At 51.2% G+C, this 27,386-nt stretch overlaps 1 protein-coding gene across 3 annotated transcripts in view; it reads left to right on the forward strand.

The window, feature by feature from the left end:
• The first annotated feature begins 4,028 nt into the window (after positions 1-4,028).
• NUP210 (nucleoporin 210) overlaps positions 4,029-27,386 on the forward strand; it is a 97,702-nt gene continuing 74,344 nt past the window's right edge. The window contains exons 1-5 of one of the 3 annotated variants that reach the window (XM_034658849.1): positions 4,029-4,170; positions 17,451-17,587; positions 19,140-19,271; positions 23,006-23,102; positions 26,855-27,005. In XM_034658849.1, the coding sequence (XP_034514740.1) occupies positions 4,166-4,170; positions 17,451-17,587; positions 19,140-19,271; positions 23,006-23,102; positions 26,855-27,005 (522 nt within the window). In that variant the 5' untranslated portion in view covers positions 4,029-4,165. Of the gene's footprint in view, positions 4,171-9,505; positions 9,553-9,730; positions 9,754-17,450; positions 17,588-19,139; positions 19,272-23,005; positions 23,103-26,854; positions 27,006-27,386 lie in introns of those variants that run through there. The other 2 variants (XM_034658848.1, XM_034658847.1) reach the window with 2 other exon arrangements.

The raw sequence follows: 27,386 nt of genomic DNA on the forward strand, positions 1-27,386 counted from the left end.
GCACCCACGGCGGCCAGGCGGCCAAGGCCGGCCCGAGCGACTGGCCGCGCCGGGCTGGGCGGCGTGCGCTCGGGTTGCCGCCACTGCGCATGGCGCCGCCTGGGCCTCCGCGCCGCTCTGGCTGGAAGGGAGCCGGGCCTGGCCCGCAGCTAGCTGTCTGTTTGCGGTTTGTGCGCCAGGAGGGGCCCGAGAGTTGGCCTGACTTGAGCAAGGGCGTCCGATGCTGCAGAGGGCCCCCGGGAAGGCCCTACCAGGGAAGGGGGTCTTCAGGACTTCCCCTGTAGGGAGAGGAATGCACTGGAGCTCCTCGGCCCGGGCCGGGGATGGGGGTCCATGTGGTCTTAACTTCACCTTCTCCAGGACTCCGGGTAGCTGGTGGTCAAGGCCCTGCAAAGCCCTGGTCTGGAGACGCAGGTTTCTTGATTTTCTAGTGATGGGGGAGTCATCCCTGGCGCCGGACTGGTGTGGGAATTGGGTTTGTGGAGAACCCTGAAGGGCATGTGTGGGAAGAATCGTACCCGTTCGACCTCTCTGGGAGGAACATAAACCTTGATGAAAGGTCTTGGGGAGGAAACCCTAGGGACCCATTTTACAGACGAAAAATGAAATGCAAGGAATGATTGGTGATTCACTCCAGGTTGTCTAGGGTGGGGTTAGGCTTTATGCTCAAAACTTAGGTTTTTTTCGACAATTCCCCCCCTGGCTTCCTGGGGGAACTCAGGAATTCTATATTCATTGTGGGGGATGGGATCTTGGAAACCTCAAAAACTAATGAAATTAGAGCCCTCTGTTCCCTTTTTCTTCCTAGACAGAAAGACCTGGCTAGGCCCCTGGCCGGGCGGGGTAATGTGGTCCAGGCCTTCTGTCCAGCAGACTGAGAAGAACGCAGCTTCTACCCTGGTGGTTTGGAGACAGCCCTGGGGGTGACTGAGGGCCCACTCACACCTCACAGCCCCACCTTGCTTGAGATGAAAGGAGGCTCTCTGGCTGCTGGCATCCATGAGACACTTTTGCCTCTCCCTTTCTTTACCTGTTTGATGCCTGGGTCAGCGTTGACGCTTACCAAGGTGTGATCGCTGTTACAGAGAACCAGATGTGTGTGTATGTTTTAAGTCTGTTTGCCTATCAGTCTGCATATATGCAAGGATGGTCCCCAGAGTTCAGAGGAACATTCTTCCTGGGTAGTACTACTTGCCGCTATTTATTTTTGGAAAGTCAGCCTCCTGAAATAAGGCCATGCTATGTCAGCCAATTGTATTTTGGGTTTAGTGCATTAGGCACCTGGAGGGTCTTGTTCCTGGTTTGGTGTCAAGGCTGAGCTTCGGCTTAAGGTTTTCTGTGTCTCCGACTAGGGCCTTGCCTTGCATGGGAAGATGAGCTGTTAACCCATACGTTCAGGAGATACGTGATCGTTCTCTGGTGGAAGTTGTCTGTTCTTCTTGATATATGGGCAAGAAAGAGGAAGCCGGTTATTAAAAACAGCTGCCTTCAAATGAATCCCTTTGGATGTATTTGTATGCTGCTTCCTTTGAGATTCTATAGCTGTCCTTTTTTTTTTATTTCCCCTGAAGTAACCTTTTTTTTCCCCCAAGTACATTTTCTTTTCTGAGGGAGGCTGGTGGTTTTTAATTTACTTGTATAGCTTCCTAGGAGGAAGGGGGGAAAAAAAATTCCTATCTCTGCATAATCTCTTATGCATCAGAGAAGTGCTAAGTACCTTATAACTTGTTTTGCATCTGATCCATAATTTTTATTGCAAATGTGTGACTGCTTAGCTTAAGTGTCTCCTCAGAGGTGTTTTGTGGTTGTGATTTTCCCCTCAACTTCACAGGAAAATCTTCCATCAATCAAGCATTGAAAATACTTATTTTTAGTAGTGCTGTTCCTACTTGAGTCCTCTGTTGCTTTAGTTTTTGAAGAATCTCCTCTGGAGATTTTAAGAGCTGGCATGCAGACAAGCTGCATATCCACAATTATCTAGACCTGGGAGGAAAATATCCTCTTCATCCAAGAAGTTCATTGTTAAGTCTGAGATGAACAAAAAATAAAAAACTGAAACTCTCCTGGACGCTGGGGGAATTTTTGCTCGATCCTTTGAACTTGGGGCCACGCTCCAAGTTGACTGAAATCACCACGTGCCTCACCCAGTGGCTCGAGGTTCACTTTCCCTGTTTCTTGATTTTATGGCATCAAATAATTGGACAGTTTTCGGGCCCTACAAGCCATAGAGATCATGTAGTGTAACCTGCCCACATTGTCCTCTGAGCCTCAGAGAAGGAGGGGCTCTGTGTGATGTCACATAAATACAGGTGGGCCCCGACTAACGATGGTTCCACTGACTTTTTCAGCTTTACAATGGTGCAAAAGCGATAGGTATTCCATAGAAACTGTACCTGGAACTTTGAATTTGGATCTTTCCCCAGACTAGTGACATGCAGTACGACACTCTCCTGTGGTGCTGGGCAGTGACAGCAGCCGCAGCTCCAGGCCAACCACGTGATCACAGGATGAGCCACTGATCCCCTCACAACCGCCCTGTACTCATACAATTTTCTGTTTTTCACTTTCAGGACAGTATCCAGTAAGTTATGTGATATACTCAGCACTTTATTATCAAACAGGAGCAAAGGATTCAATCAGCATCCAGCAAATAACACCGAGGCCGCAAGTCCCTGAATGGGGTGGGAATGGGGGCATCCCTGTGAGCTCCCACACAAGTCAGACACTATCACCACAGATCTTCCTCGACCTATGATGGCGTTAGGCCCCGATAAGCCCATCCTAAGTTGAAAATATCATGAGGTCCAAAGTGCCTTTAATACACCAAACATACCGAGCACCATAGGGTAGTAGCCTGGCCTCCCTGACTGTGCTGGGAACACTGACGTGAGCCTGCACTTGGGCACAAGTCTCTAACACAAAGCTGTTTGGCTGCTGCTGGGGGAAGGCGGCATTGTGCATCCTCCCGGGCCTCCGGGTGAGGCAGGCCTCTTGGCCAGGGGTGGCTGACCGGAGAAGGTTCTGTGCATACACCATGAGCTGCTGTGCACTGCCCCCGGCTGAGGGGAGATGGACCGGCCTGGTAAAGGGCATCCTGTAGCCCCCACTAAACTGCTGTGCCCAGAATTCTCCCCCTTTCCTGTTCTGGAAAGTCTCCCCAGGGCACCCTGGAGCTGCCTGGTGTGTTTGCCAGGCTTGGTCCCGAGCCAGGGTGCACTTCTCAGCCACGGGTATGAGGATTCTTGGGGAGGCAAATGGGAGCCCTTCTGGCTGCCTGGGTCCCCACGCAGTGGAACTTGTTCTTGGCGTATGTTGTGTCCCACGCACCGCAGGCCACCCTTGGGAATCTGTGGGCGTGAAGGAGCCAACAGCCCCTCTGTCCTTGCTGACCTGTAGCCATGTGAGGGCCAAGGTCAGCGGCCCCTCCCAGGGCCTCTGGGCCCACACCCAGTGGAAGGGAGCAGCCAGTCCCGTTAGAGCCTGGGGGAAAGCGGGAAAGAAAGGGTGAGGGGAAGGGTTTCCTCTGGCTCTTCTGGAAACCCCTCTACACACTGGGCCACGCTGGAGAGTCGTCCAGCCTGGCCGCCTTCTGCTGAGCTCCCGACTCAGCCTACAGGACAGAGGCTGTCCACACGCTGGCAGCTGGATGGGTGAGGAGGCAGGAGCCCAGGGGAAACTGGAGGATCAAGCACTAACACTGAAATAGGGTCACAGTGTGTGAGCTTAACCCAAAAAGTGGGTTTAATTGGGCCAGAGGCCCACCCGTCCCCACTGTGGAGAAGCATCCTGCCCAAACGCCCTGCGAGGGGCGGGCGGCAAGCCCTGGTCGGCACCACGTATCTCACTGATGAGGGCTGGGGACCCGCTTACCTGGTGATGAAGATTTGTGACTTAGAACTAATACCGCCCCGTTCCTGGTCCTGGGTCAGGGGGAGTGAAGAATCAGAGGGCGCGCTGCTTGCCTGGAGCCTGGAGCCAGTTGGGAGAGTGAGAGAAGCAGCTAAGGTGAACGGAATGGCTGCATTTCAGGTGGCAGTAAGTCTGCGAAGAACATAACGCAGTGCGCCCTTCCTGAAGCTGACCCGGGACCTGCGCGGGTACGAGCCGGCGGCAGCAGCAAGTGCAAAGGCCCTGAGGAGGGGCCCCGCTTGCCGGAAGAGCACAGATGAGGCATGTGTGGTGAGGGGAAGGGCGAGGTTAGAGAGGGTGGCAGGGGCCGGGCCATGTGGGCCCCTGTGGGCTGTGGTTAGGAGACAGGGAGGGGCTTGCCAGGGTCAGGACTTGGGCCATGTTAGCCTGGGACCAATTGGTTCTCAGGGCCTTGCTCTCTGCTCTGCAGCCGTCTCGAGGGCCGCCTGCAGCTCGGTTCCTGCAGGGCTGGTGGGGCCTTGCTCAATTCCCTTCAACGACCCACGGAGGGAGGTGCCGGGGAAGTGTGTGTTGACTCGAGTTGACCTGGTGCTGGGTTGTTTTCTTCCTGCTTCCTTTGCGGTCTGCCCTGCCAGCCCCTCTGGGTGGCTTCCTCCCTGCAGGCCCTGCTTCTGCCTCGGAGGGGCTGGAGCCCTCAGGTAGATGGTGGGGGGCTGTGCTTTCCTCTGCCCCTCCCCCCACCTCTGCTCTTTGTAGGTCTCTCACTTCTCCTTTCTGGACTCTCGCTTTCTGGCCTGACCCTCGCGCGTCCTTGGGTTGCCCTGCCCAGCGCCTGTTCCTGTGTTCTGAGGAGTGGGGAATGGCTCCCCCAAGGTAGTGGGGCCCCAGAGTGCCCGACACATGGCGTGGGAGCGGCCCTCGTGTCACATTGGGAATGGGAAAGATTTACCCTTCCAAAATGCACTGTCAGTCCTTTAGAGTTCCTCAAAATAAAAGTTTATTTTTGGTGCCAGTATGCTATTTACCTTTTTTGCTTTTTTTTTAAATTGTGGTGAGATACACAAATTGTAAAATTTGCTGTCTTAATCGTGTGTAAGTGCACAGTTCGGTGGCTTTAAATATGTTCTCATCATTGTGGTACCATCACCACCCTCTACCTCCAGGGCTTGTCTGTAATCCTCAACTGAAACTCCGTTCCCATCAGACAGGAGCTCCCCCCACCCCCAGCCCCTGGAAACCACCATTCTGCTTTCCATGACACCTTTGACTCTTTGCCTGTCTCCTGAGAGCAAGCAGATGGGCCCAGAACCTTTGCAGGCAGCGGTGCCTCCCTTCCCCCACAGTCTAGCAACACTGTTTTGATTCATGTTTTGTTTTTAAGGTTACCTGAGATGTATGGCAAATGATATGGGTTTTCCATTTACACTAGTGATATAAGGTTTCCTTTTAAAGTGCTTTTTCTTTAGAGAAGAATCAATTTAAAAGAAAAAAATAAGAAAAATATACAAGGGTTACCTGGCTGTGACTGGTCTGGGAGGGCAGCACGCAGAAAGGGGTTTGAGGTGGGGAAGGGTGGGCAGATGAGCAGGCATCCAGCCGGCTGCCCCGCAGGCCCGAGATGTGCATCCACAGGCTTCGAATATTGCAGAGGGGTGTGTGGCAGTGGAAACCAAAATAGCAGAACCAGGTTTTGGGTTTTTTTTTTTTTCTTTTGCTAATCCCTTTGTATTATTTCCCCCACTTAATCCTAAAAACAAAACAAAACGCTTTTTGGTGAGAATGACTACTCACTGGACAAATGGGGAACCACAGATTAGGAGCCAGTGTTTGGAAGAGCCACATTCAAAACCAGGTCGCTGACCCCAGAGCCAGCTTGCTTCTGGGGTGCACGCGGAAACGTGCCAGCACTTCTCAGCCAGTGGTTGGTTTAGTACAGCCATTGACACTTTCCAAAAGCAATATGAAAGATACAGGTGAGGTAATGATTCAGGAGAGGGTTGAGGCCATCTTCTGCCAGAATCTGGGAGCCCAGGCCCTCCACATGGGCAGCCTCAGGTAGGGGCCAGCGGCCTTTGGCCCTGTTTTGAATAGTTGTGCATTCAGCACAAGGGAGTAGGGCCGTGTCCAGACCAGGAGTCCAGGACCAGGCTGGACTGAGATGTTTTTCTAGGACTGTGACCTTGGGCCGGTGACTTAATATCCGTGTGGAGGTCTCCTCAGGTACCAGATGGTTTTTTTGTATTGTTTTATTTTTCAGTAGGCTCCACACCCAACGTGGAACCGAACACGGGGCCCGAACTCATGACCCCGAGATCAAGACCTGAGCTGAGATCAAGAGTCAGATGCTCAACCAACTGAGCCACCCAGGTGCCCCTCAAATGGGGGTTTTAATATGATGTTTGGAGCAAATGAAACATTTGGGGTGTGTTTCGCTCTGTGCCTGACAGAGAATAAGCACCTAGTAAATACAAGGGGGTTTTTGCTTTAAAAAAATACCAATAGTCTGAACGACATCAAGCAGTAAGCCTGAAAGAATTCAGGCAGGGGCATTTCTTTTGTCTAGACTCTTGTGACTATATGCAACAGGAAACTCAAGCCGAAATAGTTTAAATAAAACAAAGGAATGTTGTATTGGCTTCCAGAACTGGAAGCCCTGGCGGAATTTGTTTCCCACTTCTGTCCTGTGGCGGTTTACGCAATTATCAGCAGGACCTGGGTTCTCCATCCTCGTGTCTCGGCTTTGGCCAGGTGCTCTCCTGGGGTAGCAAGATCACAGGTCCAGCCGTCTAGCCCCCAGAGTCAAGTCTAGTGGGGCACAGGCTACATCGTCCATTCTGGCTGCCTCACCTGGGTACGTGCTGGGTCTGAACCTCTCTCCAGCCCGGTGAACACAGAGCCCATTGGCCGGACCACAGCCACCTGCCTCCTAGTGTCTGGAGGAGTGTGAGCACTCTGGAAAAGCTGGGTGCTGTTACTGAAAGAGGCAAGTGGAGGCTGAGCAGCCAAAATCCAACACAGGTCCCCTATGGGAATGACATCCTTGCCTCCTGCTCCATTTAGGACATTTGGTGAAATTAAGTTTATAATTAAAAACCTCCTAAAGAAAATTCCAAGCCCAGATGGCTGCAAATCCTATGAAACATTTAAGGAAGGAGTAGTACATTTTGATATGTATATATATAAACTCTCAGGAAAGAGACAAGGAGTGGTTATTTCCTAGGTCATTTTTTATGAGGCTAACATTCCACTGATTGCAAACCAGACAAAAACATTACAAGAAAAAGAAATCCACAGGCCAAAAGCACAAAATTCTTCCACAAAATAATAACAAATCAAATCCTGAAAAATATTAAAAATGCTGATGAGTCATCATGACCTACTGGGGTAAATCCCAGGAATGCAAGGTTGGTTTAACATTAACAATCAGTGTAATTCACCATATGCAATAGAATTAAAAGAAAAGCCATATAACTAATTGTCTCTATAGGTGCAGAGCATTCAGTGTCCATTGATGACAAAAATCTGTGGCAAACTAGGCATAGAAGAGAATCTATAACCTGATAAAGGGCATCTGCAGAACCTTGTACCAGAGTCTTGTGCTAGCGGCAGTGGGGGCAAGAAATGAACAAGCCACGGGCTCTGTCCTCGCACTGTCTCTGAGGGAAGTTGGACAAGGAAGAGGGTCATTGTTGAGCCATTGCCTTGAGCCACTTGGGCTTGCTGATCCTTTTGTGTTGAATGCTCTTCTCCCAGATATTCAAAGAGCCAATGTCTGCCTCTCCTTCAGAGATGTTTGAGGCTGTGTTCATGTCGCCCCCTCTGCTAGGCTTCCTCTGACCACCCTACTGAAAATTGCAACCTTTCCCGTCCCTGCTTTCTGTCTGCCCATAGCCCTATTGTGTAAGATCCTATATTCACTTACTCGTTTTGTTTATTCTTATTTCCCACTGAGATGTAAGCTCCATGAAGGTGGGGATTAATGCATATTTTGTACTTTGGTGTATCCCCAGGGCTTAGAACAGTACCTGGAATATGGCATATGACCCGGTAAATGTGGATTCGATGAATGAATGCACACATACGTGCATGCATGCATTAGGGGCCCCAAGGAGGACCAGTGGGGCTGTGGGGGCTGAGAGGAGAGGGGGAGGAGGCTCAGGGATGGGTCCGTGAAAGAGTTGCCATTTACTGTGAGCCATGAAGGCTGTGCAGCTGGAGAGCTTGGAGAATGGCGTGTGAAATGTCAGGAACAGCAGCAGCAAAGAATTGAAGGTGCCAGAGCTGAGAGTAAGGGGCGGGAGGGACGGGCTTCTGAGCAGAGGTTAGACTCCAAGTCCAGTGGCTTGGGATCTTGCCAGTGGTGTGGCCTTGGGCCAGCAACCCTGCCTTGGGCCTAAATCTTTGCTTGTGGTTCTGAGGATATCTGCTGTTGGGGGTGGGGGACCCACTATGAAGCTGTCATGGGGGCCCTGACAATAGGGACCAGGGTCAGGCTTCACTCAGGGAAGGGGATGGACAGGGTGAGGCATCAATGATCACAATATAGAAGGACCTACATTGCCTGCCTTCCTTCCATCCTTCCTTCCTTCATTTATTTTTAAGATTTCATTTTTAAGTAATCTCTACACCCACATGGGGCTCAAACTCACAACCCCGAGATCAAGAGCCGCACACTCCACCATCTGAACCAGCCAGGCACCGCTGTCTAACTTCCTTTTAAAAGCAAAGTTCTTGTGGTCAGAATTGCACCGAAGACCCCTCATTTGGGAATCTCCTGTTTCCTGAACTTGGGAGCTTACTACTTACAAGCCCCATGATGAGAGCTTTATAGTTTCTAGCCCATCTAATCCATCCCAATCCTTTGCGGCAGGAATGATTTTTGTTCCATTGTGTAGATGAAGAAACAGAGGCCCAGAGAGGTTAAATCATTTGCTTAAGGTCACACAGCTGTTGAGTGGCAATACTCCGCTATCTTAGGACTTCACCTTGCAGCAAGCAGCCTGCCACAGACGAGAGAACAGAGTGAGGCCTGTCACCGGCACCATGTGCTGCTTATCAGACTGCCCCGGGGCGGCAGGGAAGCCCTAGGAGCCTGTCCTGGGGGCCCCGGGGAGTGCTGTTGTGGGGAAGGGTGGGGCAGACCTGCTGACCTTGAGATGTGCAAGCTGGAGCACCACGAATCCTTTCTGCAGAGTGGCAGCTAATTTAAACCGGGGGGTGGGGGGGTGGGCAGAGGTAGGCTCTTGGGCAGAAAAGCTGCACGAGCCAGGACCTGTTTCTTAGAACACGATGCTGTATGCAAATGAATTGGGCTGCGGTAGCAGGGACCTGGCCTCCGTGGGTGGCAGGTTACACTGTGGGCATCTCAGCTGTCAGGCCTGCATGCGGACCTGCCTCCCAGGCATCGTGAGTGCTCGTCTGTCTCCAAGCCCTGCCCCCCCCACCTCCTTCCTGAGGATCCCCTCGCACCCTTGCCCGGGCTGCGTGCAGCTGCTATATTAGCTCTTGTGGCACGCCGTGCACTGTTCATCCTTTCCTCCGTCCCTCACGGGGGGACTGACCCGACCAGAGAGGGGACTTCCTGGTGTTCGGAGCTGCTGATACTGCTGTGCAACGCTATGCCGTCCTTGTGTTTCTGGAAACCTTGAAAATGGCAGCGGATACAGTAGCACCAGAGAGAAGGTGTGGCAGGCGTGGTGAGGCTCAGCCCCTCACTCTCCCTGGACCCCACCGCCCCCCACTGTCAAACTGCAGATGCTTCCTGCCTCTGTCAGGCTCGGGCCTTCTTTTATGTATGACCTGTATTGGAATTTACAACTTCCTACAAAATGGCTCCCTTTTTTGGATATTGACATTGTCTTCAGTATCAACATCTATGAGCACGTGAGTTTGATGTATTTGTTTTTCCTCCAGCGCTTTAAAATGAAAGAATAATAATCAAAATACATTGAGTCCATTAAAAATAGTTCATCTGTGTAGCCTCTCAGGTGTTGTGTGTGTCCTACCCTGGGAAACACACTCAAGAAGTGGGAGAAATATCTGACCTGTTGTTGCACGGACCTTGCTGCGATCCTTGGCCCTGCCACTTACAGCTGTGTGGCTTTGGGGAAATTGCTGCACCTCTCTGAGCCTTAGTTTCATTTTCCCAGATAGGCCTGCTGGAGGATAAGTAATCTGATGGTTATAAGTATTCAGCTCTGGGTTTAACACATGGTGGACAGTTGTTATCTTCTACCCTCTCCTTGTATTAGTAAGGATTCTCTGAAGAAACAGGACCGATGGTATACAATTTTGTTATATGTAAAGAGATTTATTATAAGGAATTGGCCCATGTGATTACAGAGGGTCACAAGTTCCAAGATCTGCAGGGTGAGTTGGCAAGCTAGAAACCCAGGAAAGCCAATGATATAACTCCTGTCCAAAGGCCTTTGGCAGGCTGCAAACCCAGGAAAAGCTGATATTTCAGTTTGAGTCTGAAGGCAATAAGCCAGTGTCCCAATTAAAGGCGGTCAGGCAAGAGAAATTCTTAGTTGCCGGAGGGTCAGCCCTTTTGGGCTATCGGGCCTTCAACTGATTGGGTGATGCCCACCGGCATTAGGACAATCTACTTTACTCAGTCCACTGGTTTACATGTTAAATCTCATCCAAAAATACCATTGTGGAAACACCCAGGCTTATGTTGCTCAAGTAACCTTGGCCCAGTCAAGCTGACACATAAGATTAATTGTCATCCTCCCCCAGCACACTTATATATATATTTTTAATTTTTATTTTACTTTTTTTAAAGTTTATTTGAGAGAGAGAATGAGCAGGGAGAGGGAGAGGGAGAAGCGGACTCCCCACTGAGCAGGGGTCCTGACAAGGAGCTCGATCTGAGAACCCTGAGATCATGACCTGAGCTGAAGGCAGATGCTTGACTGACTGAGCCACCCAGGTGCCCCCATATATATATATTTTAAAGTTTTATTTATTTAAGTAATCTCTACACGCACGTGGGACTCAGACTCACGACCCCAAGATCAAGAGTCCCATGCTCTTCCAACTGAGCCAGACAAGTGCCCCATACTTTCAATTTTAATCAAAAAATGGCCCCCGCAGGTCTTGGCGCTAGCCAGATCTGAGGTGCTCCTGCCTGTCACCCCCACTCTTATCCCCTCCAGCACCCCCTATCTCTGTCTGCCTGGCTCGGCGTGATTAACAACTGTGTCTCAAGAATTACCCGTCCTCCCTCTCTGGAAAAGGTGATTCAGCTCTTGCCAGATTCTGGAAGCAGAAACATTCCAGAATTGCATATGTGTGGCCAGTTCTTCCATGCCCAGCCCCGGAAGGAGCCAGTCTGACTGTCCAGGAGCATGTATCAGTAGGGTGTTCTGAGCCCATCTGGAGGGCTGTGGGATGCAGAGACCGCACTTCCATGGAGCCGGGAGGGGACTCCAATAGCAGAAGACACCCAAATTTGGCCTTGGATCGCTTATGTCCCGGCCCTGGCCCTTGGCATGGCCCATAACCAGTCCCCTCTTCTTTCTGAGCCTCAGTTTACTTCCCTGTACAACGAGGGCACAGCAGTAGTTCTCTAGGTTATGTCCACTGTCGGGGGGAAATGTTTGTATTTAGAAGTTGACATAGGACAGAGGAGAACAAAGACTAATCTGATGAATAGCTCTTCTCCTACCATCAGAATTAGCTGTTGTCCACAATTTCTGTCCTTGTTTCTAGTCTGCGGCCGCGGCCCGGTGTTTTCACCCCCCAGCCCGACAGTCTCTAGTTGGAGTTTGAGTCCTGAGGGTACCTGCCCGACAAACACTTGCGAGTGTGCTTTTTCATCTGTATTCCATTCCGACCTCACCATGACGGGGGGCACATAATTGCTGCAGTCTGTGGTTCTTTTGTGCCTCTTAGAAGTCCGGCCGGAGCAGGCAGGCCTCAGGATGTCCCAGAAAGAGTCAGGTAACTGAAAAGAGCCCTTCTGCTGGTAACAGAAACACCACCGAGGCCGTCATAAACCGCCCTGTAGGGGGCTGGCCTGAGCCCCTCCAGGCTCAGACGCGGCATCCCGGAGCCCAGAGAGAATTCGTGGGCCACAGGAGTGGGCGGGGGATGTGGCCCACACCCTGGCCATCCGCCACACCTGCTCACGTTTCTCAGCACTTTGGCATTTCTGATGAGGTGCTTTCTGGCCCGCCCAGCTGCCCTGGGAGGAGGGAGTGTGGCTCCCATTGCCCCTGCTTAGCCTGGGCAAGCAGGTGCAGGGACTGGAGGCAGCCTCCCCTGTGGGGATCCCGCTGTCTTCTGGCTGGGATGTGGGGACAGCCTGCACGCTGTGGGCCCCAGAGTGGGCTGGGCGCCTCCTTCCGGGCAGCTGCGTTGTCTTATCTGGAGGCTGCACTTAGCGCCCTTGTATCAGCCCCAAGTGGAAGGGGGGACCTTTCTCAAGAGGTGCTAAGGGCACTCAGTGCCCACCAACTCCCAGGCCGGTCCTTGGCAGGGCTTAGAAGATAGCCCCGGGACATGTGGTGCACCGAGAGTAGCGTCTGCCAGCCTGCCGGCCCCCCTGCAGACCGGTCCTCAGAGCTGGTGGTCCTCTGCCTTTGCCACTCTGCTCGGGTGGCAGTGAGAGCCTGCAGGGCAGCCGGGCCGTGTGTTGGCATGATGGCATCTGGGATATGTTGGGTTACATCATAGGTATAGTTAAAATGAATTTGCCTATTTATTTTTATTTTTTAAATTTATTTATTAGAGAGAGAGAGAGAGAGCACAAGTGGTGGAGAGGGGCAGAGGGAGAGGGAGAAGCAGACTCCCCACTCAGCAGGGAGCCCGATGCCCAACGCGGGGCTCGATCCCAGGACCCTGGTATCACGACCTGAGCCGAAGGCAGATGCTTAACCGACAGAACCACCCAGTGGTCCCTCACCTATTACTTTAAAAATATGGCTTTTTAATAGGAACTTAAAAAAATAGGGATGGATTGGTGGAGTGCAGGACTTTTAGGGCAGTGAAGCTGCTTGGTGTGAGGTTATGGATGGTGGATACACGTCCTCACACGCAGACGGTACGACCCTGAGAATGAAGCCCTGCGTACACTGGAGGCTCTGGGCGATAGTGATGTGTCAGTGTGGGTTCCCAGTTGTCACAAGTGTGCCCTCCTTTGAGGCATGTTGACAACAGGGGAGGCAGTGTGTGTTGGGGGTGGGGAGAGATTATGGGAGCTCTCCGTACTTAGCACTCGATTTTGTGCAAACCTAAAACTCTTCTTTTTTTTTTTTTTAAGATTTTTATTTATTTATTAGAGAGAGAATGAGAGAGAGAAAGAGAGAGAGCGAGCACAAGAGGGGGGAGGATCAGAGGGAGAAGCAGACTCCCCACTAAGTAGGGAGCCCGAAGTGGGACTCGATCCCAGGACTCCAGGATCATGGCCTGAGCCAAAGGCAGCCGCCCAACCATCGGAGCCACCCAGGCGCCCCAAAATTGATCTAAACAATAGTCTGTTAAATTCATTGCACCTGTTACTTTTGTTCACAAGGTGATTAAAATCGCATAAAAAATGTGATCTGCCGTATTTCTCTTGGACAGGGCTGCTTTAAGGCCTGCCTCTGGACTTCACCCGGCCTGGAGTGAGGGGTGTGGCGTCTCCAGCCAGGCGCTGAGGCTGCCGGGGAAGGGCTGGGGGATGCGGGCGAGCTGGGCTTAACCTGGGCTAGCTCCGTTCTTCTCCGTCTCAGCGGAGCTCGCTGCTGTGAGGCAGCGGGAGGAGAGGTGGCTGTCCCTGTTTCCTCCTCAAGGAGACTGAGATTCAGAAAGTGGGGAGGTGTTTTCAGCCCAGACCAGGAGCCCCGATGTCTGGCCCCCAGGGGCCATTGAACAAGACATAGACCACACTTTCTCAAACGTAGAAGCAGGAAATATGAACTGTCTTTTGAAATAGACTTTATTTTTTAGAGCAGTTTCAACTTCACAGAAATCGAGCCAAAATTATAGAGATTTCCTATATCATGTCCCCTGCCACTGTCCCCACCGTCAACATGTGTTGCAATCGGTGCACCTACATCCACACATCATTGTCACCCAAAGTCCATAGCTTACATCATGGCTCATACTTGGCGTCGTACATTCTGTGGGCTTGGACAATGTAGGACGACTTGGTCACCATCATAATATACAGAATAGTTTCATGCCCTAAAAATCCTCTGCGCTTTTGCCTGTTTATCCAAACCTCCCTTGTCCTTTTTTTTTTTTTTTTAAATTTTAGATTGTGGAATAATTTTAGATTTACAGAAAAGGTGCAGAGATAATTCAGAGATCTCCTTATACCCTTTACCCAGCTTCCCCTAAAGTTCATGGGTTCCACAACCAGGAACGTTGGTCTAGACTGCTTGCATGTCTCAGTTTTCCCGGGGAAGTTCTTCTGTTCCTGGATCCTGTCTGGGATCCCACATTGCCTTTTCTTGTCCTGCTTCCTTAGTCTCTTCTGATCTGTGTGAGTTTTCTAATTTTCTTGTTTCCACACTCAGTTCTGTGTGTGTACACGTGTGTGTGTGTGTGTGTGTGTGGTTTAACGGCCTTTGAAAACTGTCTTAGAGGGGCATCTAGGTGGCTCAGTCAGTTAAGCATTTACCTTCAGCTCAGGTCATGATCCCAGAGTTCTGGGATCGAGTCCCCCATTGGGCTCCTTGCTCAGCGGGGAGCCTGCTTCTCCCTCTGCTCCCCTCCATGCTCGTGCTTGCTGTCATGCTCTCTCTCTCAAATAAATAAAATCTTTAAAAAAAAAAGAAAGAAAGAAAGAAAAGGAGAAAAGAGGACTATCTTAGAGTCTCAGAGCTGCTAGTAACTCAGTGGAGTGCATTCCCAGCCTGCCGTGAGGCTCACTGCCGCAGGTGCCTCCTCTCACCTTCTTACCTGGGTGTGTGTCCCTGCCCCACTGTCGTCTTTCCTTAGTCGCTGACATGCTCTTCTCTCAGAAGAAATCCCTCTATGGGGAGATCACAGTGCATTTCCTCAGGGGCTTGGGGCTCCTTCCGTGACGGCGGGTGAGCTTTATGTTCTGGGTACTTTCAGTGGAGGTGCCTCTCCGTCTCCGGGTGTACCGCCAGCTGCCCAGCGTGGGTCTGTGATGTGTGTGCCAGGCCGGCGTCCTTAGGTGTGTGTGGCAGTGCTGCTGTGCCTACCGGGAGACACTCGGTGACAAGCCGGAAGACTTGGAGATGTCTTTTGGCCGCGTTTCACACCATTTTTAACACCAGGCATTTTTTTAAATAAGTTTCTTTCTGAATACCCCAGATCGATGGTGTTCCAGGGAGGTTAAGCCAAGGCCTGGGAAGGAAGCAAAGATGGGCAGTGCCTGCTGTGTTCAGGGCACTGCTGAGTGCAGCCCCTAGCAGGGGGTGCTGGACACTCTGCACAGGGGACACCCCTTCCCTGGGTCCTGGATTACACGATAAGCACCCCGAGGGCAACACCTTGTTTCTGCTTGTAGAGTGTGCAGTGGATTAGATGGAGAACTTGCTTAAGACCCCCTGCTGGCTTGTGCTTGCTCTCAGAGTACGTCTAAGCTCTTCGCTTGTGGCCTCCAGTGCCTCCCAGACCTCAGCTCCTGCCATCTCCTTTAAGGACTTTCCCCCCCCAGTGTTATTGAGCTATAATCGACATGTAACATAGTATTAGTTTAAGGTGTACAGCCTAATGGATTGATACATGTGTATGTTGCAGAATGACCATAGTAAGTTTAGTTACCATCCATCACTATACATAGTTACAGTTCTTCTCTTGTGTGGACAACTTTTTAGATCTATTTCCTTAGCAAAGTTCAAATATGTAGTACAGTAGTGCTGACTATAGTAAGCATGCTGCACCTTACATCACCAGGATTTATTGAATTTATAACCAGAAGTTTGTGTCTTTTGATCCCCTTAGCTGATTTCCTTTATCCCCCAACTCCGGCAGCCACCAGTCTGTTCTGTTTCTATGAGTTTGGTTGCTTTTTGAGTCCACATGTAAGTGAGATCATACAATACTTGTCTTCCTCTGATTTAGTTCACTGAGCATAACACCCTGAAGGTCCATCCATGTTGTTGCAAGTGACAGGATTTCCTTCTGTTTTTATGGCTGAGTAGTGTTCCACTGTGTGTGTGTGGGGGGTGTGTGTGTGTGTATATTCCACATTTGCTTTATCCATTTGACCATCGATGGACACTTAAGTTGTTTCCATGTCTTGGCTATTGTGAATAATGCTGCAATAAACATGGGAGTACAGATATCTTTTCAAGTTACTGATTTCATTTACTTTGGGTATATTCCCAGAAGTGGAATTGCATCATATGGTAGTTCTATTTTTAATTTTTTTTTTTTGAGGAACCTCCATACTGTTTTCCACAGTGACTGCACCAATTTGCATTCCCACCCACAGTGCATGAGGGTTCCCTTTTGCCCACATCCTTGCCAACATTTGTTATCTCTTATCTTTTTGATAATAGCCATTCTAACAGGTGTGAGGTGTGAGGTGTAATCTCACGTTGTGGTTTTGATTTACATTTCCCTGATGATTAGACTCCATATTTTGAAAAATTCTCATCAAAAGCCATTAGCAGCTCGCGGTGTGGTTAGGAGCACAGGCTCTGGCCAGCGCCTGCTGTCTCCTTGACCCCGGCCCCTGTGCATCTCCGTGACCTGAGTCCCAGGCCTCAGATCACACTAGCCCTCCTGTTCTGGGAGCGCTCCTGGCTGCTCCTGGCTGCTCCCACCTCAGGACCTTGCCTGAAACACCAGATCTTTGTGTGGTAGGCGCTGAGAGGCCTCCCGGGAGCACCCTGTCTGCAGAGAACTATAATGGCACACGCTCGCTCAGCACTCTGCGATTATCCGCTGTGCTCAGACCCACTCCTTCCTCTCCCGCCTCGACCCCGAAACTGTCGTTAGCCTGTGTCGTAGGTGAGAAACCACGGCGCTGACCTTGGGTCACTCCCGCGGTCACGCGTCCCTTCATCGTGTTGCTGTCAAGCCCTGTCTCTCCATGGGAAGGCATCTCATAGATTTTACTGGTCTATTTATGTGTTAGCGGCCTATCTCCGTATCTTCACCTTAATGTTGGCTCCGGGCACACCAGGACTTTACGATTGTCGTTACCTTTACAGTCGGTGATCTCCATGTTTGTGGGACTTATCTGGAGGTGGCTAATGCTGGGTGCCTGCCACATGCCGGGCCTGGCCCAGAGGTCAGCAGAGATACACGGCAGTTCCTCCTCACCAGACACCAGAGGCAGTTTTCCCGCTGATAGAGAATTATTTCTAGTTCCACAGACCATCTACTGAACATGGAGGTTACTCCCATGTGTTTGGTGTCCTGGTTAATTTCGCAGTGGGAGCATGTGTGCAGAAGTCCCCTGCATTCAGGCGGTCATGCTCTTAGGAGAGGGGTGTCAGGCAGGCCCCATTTCTCCCCAGCTGGGAAGATCCTGGACACTGCCCACCTCTATTCTGTGTTGGACTGTGGGACGGAGCCCCAGATGGGGAACTGCAGCTTTGGCTTCACGGCCCAGCTGTGCCTCTTGGGATAGCTCCAGAGGGTAAATTCTGACCTTCTTGCTGCAGGTCATCGACCCGGCCGGAAGTGGCCAGTATAGAGCCTCTGGGCGCGGACGAAGCACAGTGCTCCCAGAAGGCAGTGGTGCAGGCCCGCCTGTCCCAGCCTGCCCGCCTGACCAGCATCATCTTCGCCGAGGACATCAGTAAGAGCTTTGAGGGCCCTGTGGGAATCCCTGGTGGGGGCAGGAGACGGGAGACACCCCACTGAGACCTTGGCCACCAGCCTGCCAGTGCGTGAGGCAGTGCTCTCTCTCCTGTTGGGTCAGAGGATGCTCAGGCAGGACCCACCCGGGCCCCTCCCCCCAGCACTGTGTCCTGTTTTCCCCCTCGTGGAGGCTGCCTTTCATTTCTAAATTATTGTTACCCAAGGAACTCCTCAATGGGTATTGAATCAAAATGAAAAAAAGGTGTTGCAATTCTTTTACTGCCCATGTTTAATTTAACATATCATGGTTGTAAACTGCTTAGAAGATAATTAATGTCATTTTCTGTCATGCTTCCTGCCATGTAACATAATACGAAGTTTTCATTTTTATAGGGTTGCTTTTAATGGCTGAATATCATTCCTCACGGGGTTGTCCTGTAAGGATCCCCTTCTGTTGGACATTTAGATTGTTTTCAGATGTTTGTTTTGATGTTATATAGAAAAATAAATATATTTGTACAGAGAACAATTTTGGGTTATTTTCTACCAAGGATAGATTCCTAGTTTTACATATGAGCAGTTTTTTTTTTTTTTTAAATCTTATTTATTTATTTGACAGAGAGAGAGACAGCCAGCGAGAGAGGGAACACAAGCAGGGGGAGTGGGAGAGGAAGAAGCAGGCTCCCAGCGGAGGAGCCTGACACGGGGCTCAATCCCAGGACCCTGGGATCACGCCCTGAGCCGAAGTCAGATGCTTAACGACTGAGCCACCCAGGCGCCCCTACATATGAGTAGTTTTAAGGCTTTTGATGTAGTGCTTTCTAAGAAGGTACCATGAATGGTGCACAAGACCTTTTCTGCGGTGCCTAGAGAATGGGCAGGATGATTTTGTGTCATCTGCTGTTATTTTTACACTGGAGAATTCCCCGGGTAGTGCCATTTATGTATCTTACTTATGGAGGTAATAAAACAGTCTGTGTGCTTCCTCATCCAACCCTTTCATTCGCTAGTATGGTTGATAGTCTTACGTAAAAACACCAGTGTAAGCCAGCAAACGGCGGGTGCAATTCCCGATTTCAGCGTAGGGACAAGCATTCAGAACAGTATTATCTTTCAGGATGCTACCTCTTCTTAATGTATCCTGCCTGATCTTTTAATTAATGGTCACACCCCAAACAAAACCAGAATTTCTCTGAGGAGTTTTCTCACACGCTGCTTTAACTGACTGAGCCACCCAGGCGTCCCTCGCATGCAGCTTTAAATGCTGGTGCTCACGTGGCCAGAGTGCAGGAGGGGCAGTGAAAATGCCTCTGAGCCCTTACTCCGCACAGGTGTGTGCTGACTTTCAGAAGGCCCGTGTGTTGGTCAGCGGCTTGGCTGCTGAGGGTCAGTGTGGTTCTCGCAGCTCCATTTCATGGTGGTGGTTTTGTTGGTTGCTCTCACCTTTGCCAAAGTGCGAGAGCACCTGACCCAAGAAACCCCAGCGGTGGGGGGGGGGGGCGGGGGGGGCACCGTCTTCTGTGCTGACCCCTCCATTCCCGTCCCTCCAGCCACAGGCCAGGTCCTGCGCTGTGATGCCATCGTCGACCTCATCCATGGCATTCAGATTGTCTCCACTACCCGCGAACTCTACCTGGAGGACTCGCCCCTGGAGCTGAAGATCCAGGCTCTGGACTCTGAAGGTGAGGCTGTGCCCCTGCCAGTCTGCTTCTCTGTCCCCTCACGTCCAGCCCTGCTGTTCCCCAATGGAGGACGGCTCCAGCCAGGTTGGCTGAGTTGGTGCTGGACCTGTCTGAGTGGCCCCCAGGCCCTCGGAGGGCTGGCACTCCTTGGCCTCTGCGGCAGGGCCCATGAGAGGAGAGGTTTGGCAGTCCCCGGAGGCCGATGCCGTGCCTGTGCCCAGGACCGTGCTGGGTAAAGTGCATCTTTGGGAAGCTGACATCCGCTGTCTTGGAAGCACTGGGAAGCTGGGAGAGGCTCACTGGGTCACCACACTGGAAACAGTGGGAGTGTTCTCCTTGCCTGGCTTTGAGGGCTGGGGTTGGCTTCCTGGTCCAGACTGTGGGGTGCACATGTGTGCACGTGCTGGTTCACATCTCTGCTGGCCCGAGCACCATCATTCACTTTACCTCACTGGAGTCCAGTATTGGATTGTTCTGGGGTTCTTAGAAGATCTGTTCTTGGGCTGTCTTGGCTGCAGCCTGACCTCTTGGGAAGCTGAGCAAAGGGAAATTTGTAGGTTAAGATTCCCATTGGAGAAAGTAACTCAGACAACAGATGTCTTTCAGATGAGGGATCTACCAAAACTTAAGCCTGGTCCTTGGTTTACCTTGTCTTTGAAACCTTCCCTGACCACTGCAGCTCCCTCTGCTTAAAAATAAAATTCTCTAGGGGCGCCTGGGTGGCACAGCGGTTAAGCGTCTGCCTTTGGCTCAGGGCGTGATCCCAGCGTTATGGGATCGAGCCCCACATCAGGCTCCTCCGCTATGAGCCTGCTTCTTCCTCTCCCACTCTTCCTGCTTGTGTTCCCTCTCTCGCTGGCTGTCTCTATCTCTGTCGAATAAATAAATAAAACCTTTAAAAAAATAAAAATAAAAAAAAATAAAAAATAAAATTCTCTAGATTACAATTTCCCAGCCTAGGTAGTACCCATACTTGGGGCTGGGTAATTATTTGTGGTAGGGGCTGTCTGGTACATTGTAGGATGCAACATCCCTGGCCTTCACCCACGAGAGGTAGTAGAATTCCCCAAGTTTGTTTTTTTTAAGATTTTATTTATTTATTTGACAGAGGGAGAGAGCACAAGTAGGCAGAGCAGCAGGCAGAGGGAGGGGAGAAGCAGGCTCCCCACTGAGCAGGGAGCCCGATGTGGGGCTCGATCCCAGGACCTGGGGATCATGACCTGAGCCAAAGACAGGCACCCAGCCGACTGAGCCACCCAGGTGCCCCAGAACTCCCCAAGTTTTGCTGAGCAAAAGTATCTCCAGCCGTTGCCAAGTGTCCCCTGAGGACAAAATCGCTGTTCTAGAGCATTAGTCAGGTCCCTCCTTCCTGTCTCTTCATTTACCAGATAAGCTGCCTCACCTCTCTGAACTGTTTTCTGGTCTATGAAATCGAGATCGTGGTGCTTATGCGGGGTTGCAAGGATTTGGTGAGAAGTGCATACAGGGCTTAGCGCTGGGCAGCGCGGAGTGGGGCTCAATGAGCCAGGTGGCATCTGAGTAGCTCTGCCTGCTGGTCGTCTTGCCAGGTGCTGGGAAGGAAGGGCTGGCTTCTGCGCCAGTGGCTCAGGCTGTAGGGGGGCCCACATGCATCTCAGTAGCTGCTGCTTGTCAACAAATCAGATATAAGGTGACCCGGGGAAGGTGGGACGTTGGGTGCGGGGGACAGAAGTCAGGACGGTTTCTTAGGGACATGTTTGACCAAGCCATGAAGAGCATGGCGTTTGCCCACTTCAGAAGCCCATTTTATTCTGGAGAAGACTAAACTCACAGCAGGGCAGCAGGGTGTGGGAGGCAGGATATAAAGGGTCTTACGTGTCCCACATGGGATTTGCACTTGCTCTTACAGCAGAGGGAGCTGGGGAAGGGGTTTGTGCCGTGAGATGATGGGAGCCCCTCTGCAGGGCTCTGCGGGGATGACTCACTGACCGTGGGAACAGATGACCAAGCTGGACGCCACACCGGGGCCAGGCACTCCTTTGAGCACTTTGCATGCTCTAACCTCATTCACGTCCAGATCATGAGACAGAGACACTGAGTGTGAACACACACATGTGTGTGCAGGGGGAAGACATGTAGTTACTATGTAGCAGAACCAGAGTCTGAGCTCCAGCCTGGTCCCGGACTCCACTCCCCTGGCCTGGGCTCGGCAGACTTCTCCTGTGAAGGGCCAGGGAGTACATGTTTTAGACTGCTGGCCAGACCGTCTCTGCTACAACGACTCAGCTCTCCCACTGTTGCTCTAAAGCAGTCCTACAGGATGCATCGTGGCTGTGTTCTAATAAAACTTTATTGACTGCCTGCTCTTGACCACTCTGTTTTATTTCCTGTCTTAAGTTACTTAAAAAAAAAAAAATTGTATACCTTGAAATTCATCCATTTAAAGTATACAGTTCGATGGTTTTTAATATATTCACAAAGTTGTACAGCCATCACCGCTAGCTAATTTTAGAACATTTTCATCACTATGGAAAAGAAACCCAGTACCCTTGAGCAGTGACTTCCCATTCTTTCCTCTCTCCAGCCCCTGGCAGCCACTATGTTTGGTGTATATAGATTAGTCTATTGTGGACATTTTCTATAAATAGAATCATACAATGTATGGTCTTTGAGTCTTTCTTTCACTTGGCGTGTTTTCAAGGTTCATTCCTGTCGTAACGAGTATTTCCGTCCTTTTTTTGGCCGAATACTAACCCATTGTATGACTGGAGCACATTTTTTTATGCAGTCATTTGTTGATGGACTTTTAGGTTGCTTCCACCTTTTGACTGTTGTGAATAATGCTGCTGTGGGTATTCATGTGCGATCTTTGTGTGGACGTGGTTTCCGAGACCATGATACCTTCTAGAAAGGCTAAGCCAGCCACCAGTCCCCAGAGGGACTAGGGTCCAGGAGGTCAGCTCTGTAGACTTTTCAAGAGAACTTAGAAGTTGGATTTATATGTTGCATTTCTTCATTTGAAACGATGGGAAATAACTCAAAAAATGTAAAAGCAGCATTGCCTAGGTAAAAGCAAAGCCGCAGCTCCTCAGAGATCAGACCTCGGAGCCACCGGTTTCCATCTCCTGCTGTAGGGCGGGACGCGGAGCCAGACCTTGTACTTAGACCAGAGCGTTAGGACCCACTCTGAGTCCTGTCTCCAAAATCATCGTCCGGTCCCCGGTTGGGCTCACTTGTCCTGACATCCTGTCAGAAGGCTCACGGACAGCTAGCTGGACTGCAGAGCTATGGCCAGCTTGGGTGGCCTGCCCACTCCTCCACGCTGGCACCCTGGGAGTCTTGGCATCCAGGCCAAGAGACGAGATGCTGCCCTTTATCCCCAGCTTCTTTCCCTGAAGAGGGAGAGTAAGAAGGAACGAATGACTCAGGTCTTGGGAGCACACTTTAACTGTAAAGTCCTTACAGACCTGAGGGGTGGTGGTGTTACACGCTGCACTAAGCCTGTTAGGAGCCGTCAGAGACTGGAGGTACCGTGGGAAGAATCCAAGTGCTCACCTGAGACAGGTTTGAGTTTGCGTCCCGGGAGAGCCCCTCATGGTCTGATCCTTTAGGTCTCAGTTTCCCTTTCCTGAAACGGAGGCATAACACCTGCTTTGCAGAGGGGTGCCGCTGAGTACCTTTTTCCCTCCCTCCTGGCCCCAGGAATGAACTCTGATGCATTTCTGCTCCCCCTGCCCCCCCATCTGCTCTTGCAGGGAACACGTTCAGCACCCTGGCTGGGCTGGTCTTTGACTGGACGATCATGAAGGACACGGAGGCCAACGGGTTCTCAGACTCCCACAATGCCCTGAGGTAAGAGGCGCGTCACCTTTGTAGGAAAGCGGGAAGGGGGCTGTCGGTTGGCTCCATGCAGGCTGGGGGCTTTTATCATCATCGCCACCACCAGCAAGGAGCCCAGGGCAGTTCCCAGGATGCTGGCCAGCATTCCCCATGACTGATGAAGGAAGAGCATTTCGGCTCCCACAGCTGTGAGGGAAACTTGCTGCTTCTGCAGCCCACTGGGGTGTGCTCTGTGGGAAGTTGTCGAGGAGGCTGGCATGCCCAGCTGTGGAAGAGAAACCTTGCTCCAGATAATGGAACCTGGTACAGGGCTCTGGGAAGTGTTGCACATGGCCTCAGAGGACAGCACTCCAACTGGGGGTGAGTTAAAGGGGAGACAGGTTGTGGCTAGGAAGGCACTCCAGCAGTGACAGCCCTCATGGGTGCAAGAGGCTGTGTTAGGAGATGGGCTTGTTAGGCATCTTGACTCCCTCAGTCCCCCCAATAGCCATATGGGCTCTGTACCACTTTTTTTGCCATTTTTCAGACATAGAAACAAAGGTGTAAGCCACTTGTCAGGTTGGTAAGTGGCGGAGCTAGAATTTGAACTCAGATCTATATAAATCTTTACTATCCAATATGGTAGCCACTAACCCAACCCAACCCTGGCTATTTAAATTTAAATGAGAGAAAATGAAAACTCCAGTTGCTTGGATGTACTGGCTCTGCTTCACGTGCTTGTTAGCTATGTGACTAGTGGTTACCACACATTGCACCGAGCAGATGTGATGCAGGAGGTCCTGTTGGCCAGTGCTGGTACAGACGCAAGGGCTGGGCTCATATCCCCTGCTATCCTGCATTGCCTCAGGCCTTATTAAATAAAATTTTAAGGTCTCTTTTAAGGGAAGAAGGTCTAATTTTTTAAATATTCCCTTATAATCTTTATAAAATTTTATTTTAATTTCAGTATAATTAACATACAACGTTATGTTAGTTTCAGGTGTACAGTATAGGGAGTCACTCGGTGCTTCTCAAGACAAGTGCCCTCCTTAATCCCCATCACCTATTCCACCCGTCCCTCCACTTACCTCCCCATGTCACATGACTCTCGTCCACAGAAGTGCAAATACACTGTCTCAGGTGGGGGTGCGGTCCGTTATCATCCTGTGGATACTGACCGGTCCTCCCCTCTGGTAACCACAAGTCCTCTGTAGTTAAGAGTCTTTTTCTTGGGTTGTCTCTCTTTCTCTTTTCTTTTTCCTTTCCTTGTTTATTTTGTTTCTTAAATTCCACTTATGAGTAACGTCATATGGTGTTTGTCTTCCTCTGACTGATTTATTGCACTGAGCATTACACTCTCTAGCTCCAGAGGAAGACTTAATTTAAAAAACAAATTTTTTCAAAGATTTTATTTATTTATTTGACAGAGAGCGAGCACAAGCAGGGGGAGCGGCAACAGAGAGAGAGGGAGAGGCAGGCTCCCCACTGAGCAGGGAGCCCGACGCGGGGCTCGATCCCAGGACCCTGGGATCATGACCTGAGCCGGAGGCAGATGCTCAACCGACTGAGCCACCCAGGTGCCCCTTTAAAAAATTTTGCAGCTGTTTTCAGCTTACAGAAAAGTCGCAAGTAGAGTACAAAATGTGGTGTCCCTGAACCATTGGAGAGCCGACCTGATGTCCCTAGTTATTTTAATGTGCATTTACTACCATTAAGGGCATTTTCTGGCATTTCCGCAACATCATCAGAGTGAGGAGAGGAACACTGATGCCTACAGTCATCAGACCTCATTCACTCCTTGCCAGTCTATCCCAGCTGTAGTCTTCGTATGAAGCAAGAAACCCAACCAGAGTCACCTGCAGTCTGTTGTCCTGTCCCTGTCAGCCTAGGACAGTTCTTTGGTCTTTCTTTCTTTGGGACCATGATAATTGTGAAGATTAGAGTCCAGTGATTTTGTGGACTGTCCCTCATTTCAGGATTATCTGCTACTCCCTCCTGACGAGACTCGGAGCTTTGCATCTTTGGCAGGGGGACCATGGAGGTGAGCTGCTGTATTCTCCTGACTGCCTCTTACTGTAATTTTGTGGGTCTATCACAGGTGACGTTCACTGTCATCACTTGGGTTAGGTGGTGTCTGCCTAGGTGCCCCACCGTGAAGTCACTCTCTTACCACCTTGCAGGTAGTAAGTATTTTGTGGGGAGTTAAGAATCTGGTCTTTTATTTACACCTTGAAAAGTCCAGCTCGGGGCTTTAGGAAGCATCACGGCTTAGCCCATGCCTGTTCCTGTGGCAGACATCCTCACGCCCTGACACTGCAAGCTGGGTTGCCCTTTTGGGGAATGGGACCCTCAGCGTTTGTCTTCTGAATGAGCTCTGGAATTTCTGGTGTCTTGTGAAGCCAGGAACCTGGGCTATACAGTCAAGGAGACCTGGATTCCCGGCCTGGCCTGGTCACTTTCTGCCTGCTGTCTCAGTCAAGGAACACGGGGCATCTGGGCGTCCGCACCGTCCTCTGTCGGAGGGAGGGGTTATCGCGGCTGCCCATGAGGGTGGCTGTGCGGGTCAGCACGGTATTCGGAGCCCCTCTCTGGGCCTGACACACACTAGATGTTTAGGGAACACTGGTTCCCTGACCCAGGCTGTGCTAGCCGGTGTGTTTCCTGTCATGACAGCCCCCTGAGCTTCCAGGCCCTCTGTACGTGAGCTGAATGTTAACCAAAATCGAAGGCACTAAGGCAGGTTGCAACCAGAGTGTCCTGGATTTTCATTAAAATCAGGATGTGAGGGGCGCCTGGGTGGCACAGCGGTTAAGCGTCTGCCTTCGGCTCGGCACATGATCCCGGCGTAATGGGATCGAGCCCCACGTCAGGCTCTTCTGCTATGAGCCTGCTTCTTCCTCTCCCACTCCCCCTGCTTGTGTCCCCTCTCTCGCTGGCTGTCTCTATCTCTGTCGAATAAATAAATAAAATCTTTAAAAAAAATTAAATAAAATCAGGATGTGACACCTAGTAAAACCAGACAAGGAAGTCAGTCACCGCGTACTACATCAGCTGGCAGATCTTGGGGAGAATGGAAGCGTGTCCAGTGCGCTGCTCTCGTTGAAGCAGGAAGGTGGGCTAACCCGTAAATCACAGGCTGCAAGAGAGAGACTGCTTGGAAAGGGTCCCTCAAGCCAGCCCTGCTTCCCGCCTACACTGTGGGGTCACCGCATCCCGACTGCTCTCCCGACGTGGGGCTTCTCCCCACAGCCCAACCCCAAGGATGCTAAGAGGGATGTGATCCCCTCTTCCTGACACTGGAGGGAGGGTCATTGAGCACCGTTTCCCAGTGGCAGGAGCTGGCCCAGAGGGGTGGGCAGGATGTCGCAGGGAGCCCTGGGAGCCTGGAGGGCATTGCTGGCACCACCCCGGCTGGGTCTGTGCTCTCGGGCCTGCTTCCTAGTTTCCGTGGGCCTCACCTGTCACACCTGTGAGAGTGAAGCATTTTGACTAAGCAGGTGGTCCTCGTAGTTCAGGGTTTACCATAATCACGTGCAGATTATAAAGGCACAGCGTCAGGCTTCGTGTGGACAAAGGCCTGGGCCAGGGGCCAAGATTCTGCATTTTTCACAAGGAGGTGGGCAGTTCTGACGTAGGAAGGTTCAGGGACACATTCCTAAGCAGCACCGAGTAGCACACCACGACTTACTTCAGCGTCTGGCCGCTCCTGGGAGGTGCCAACAGACAGTGAATCCGTCAGGGTCTTTGCTTCCACAGTCAGGTCTGATGACACATTCCTTTTCCAGAATCCTCACGTTCTTGGAGTCCACGTACATCCCTCCTTCCTACATCTCTGAGATGGAGAAGGTGGCCAAGCAGGGGGACACCATCCTGGTGTCCGGGATGAAGACTGGGAGCTCCAAGCTCAAGGCGCGTATCCAGGAGGCCGTCTACAAGGTGGGGCCCCGGGGCTCGGGGGCGCTGGGCTTCCTGGGGTGGCTCACACCTGGCACACTCTGGAGTGCTACTGTGGAAGTTCCACTGTTCATGAAATGGGCACTTCGGGGTGTGATTCCGTATTTCTGTTTGTTGAGTTTGGTGTTTTGGGGGCCACAGCTTTCGAGAGAGGTAGTTGGGGGACCAGAGTGTACCATCCCCAGAGTCATGAATTAGTTGATCCGTTGTCACTTTTGAGGGAGGTCCAGGAACAGTGGGATGCTCATTAACCAGCTGATTTTCAACAAATCCCCCCCTGCCCCGTCTCAGTGGATGGAGGCATCCAAGCATTTGGGGCTCTGAAAAAACTGGGGGCTTCCAGATATGTGCCACACCATCTCT

Source organism: Ailuropoda melanoleuca, chromosome 4 (assembly GCF_002007445.2).
Source record: "Ailuropoda melanoleuca isolate Jingjing chromosome 4, ASM200744v2, whole genome shotgun sequence".
NCBI lineage: Eukaryota > Metazoa > Chordata > Mammalia > Carnivora > Ursidae > Ailuropoda > Ailuropoda melanoleuca.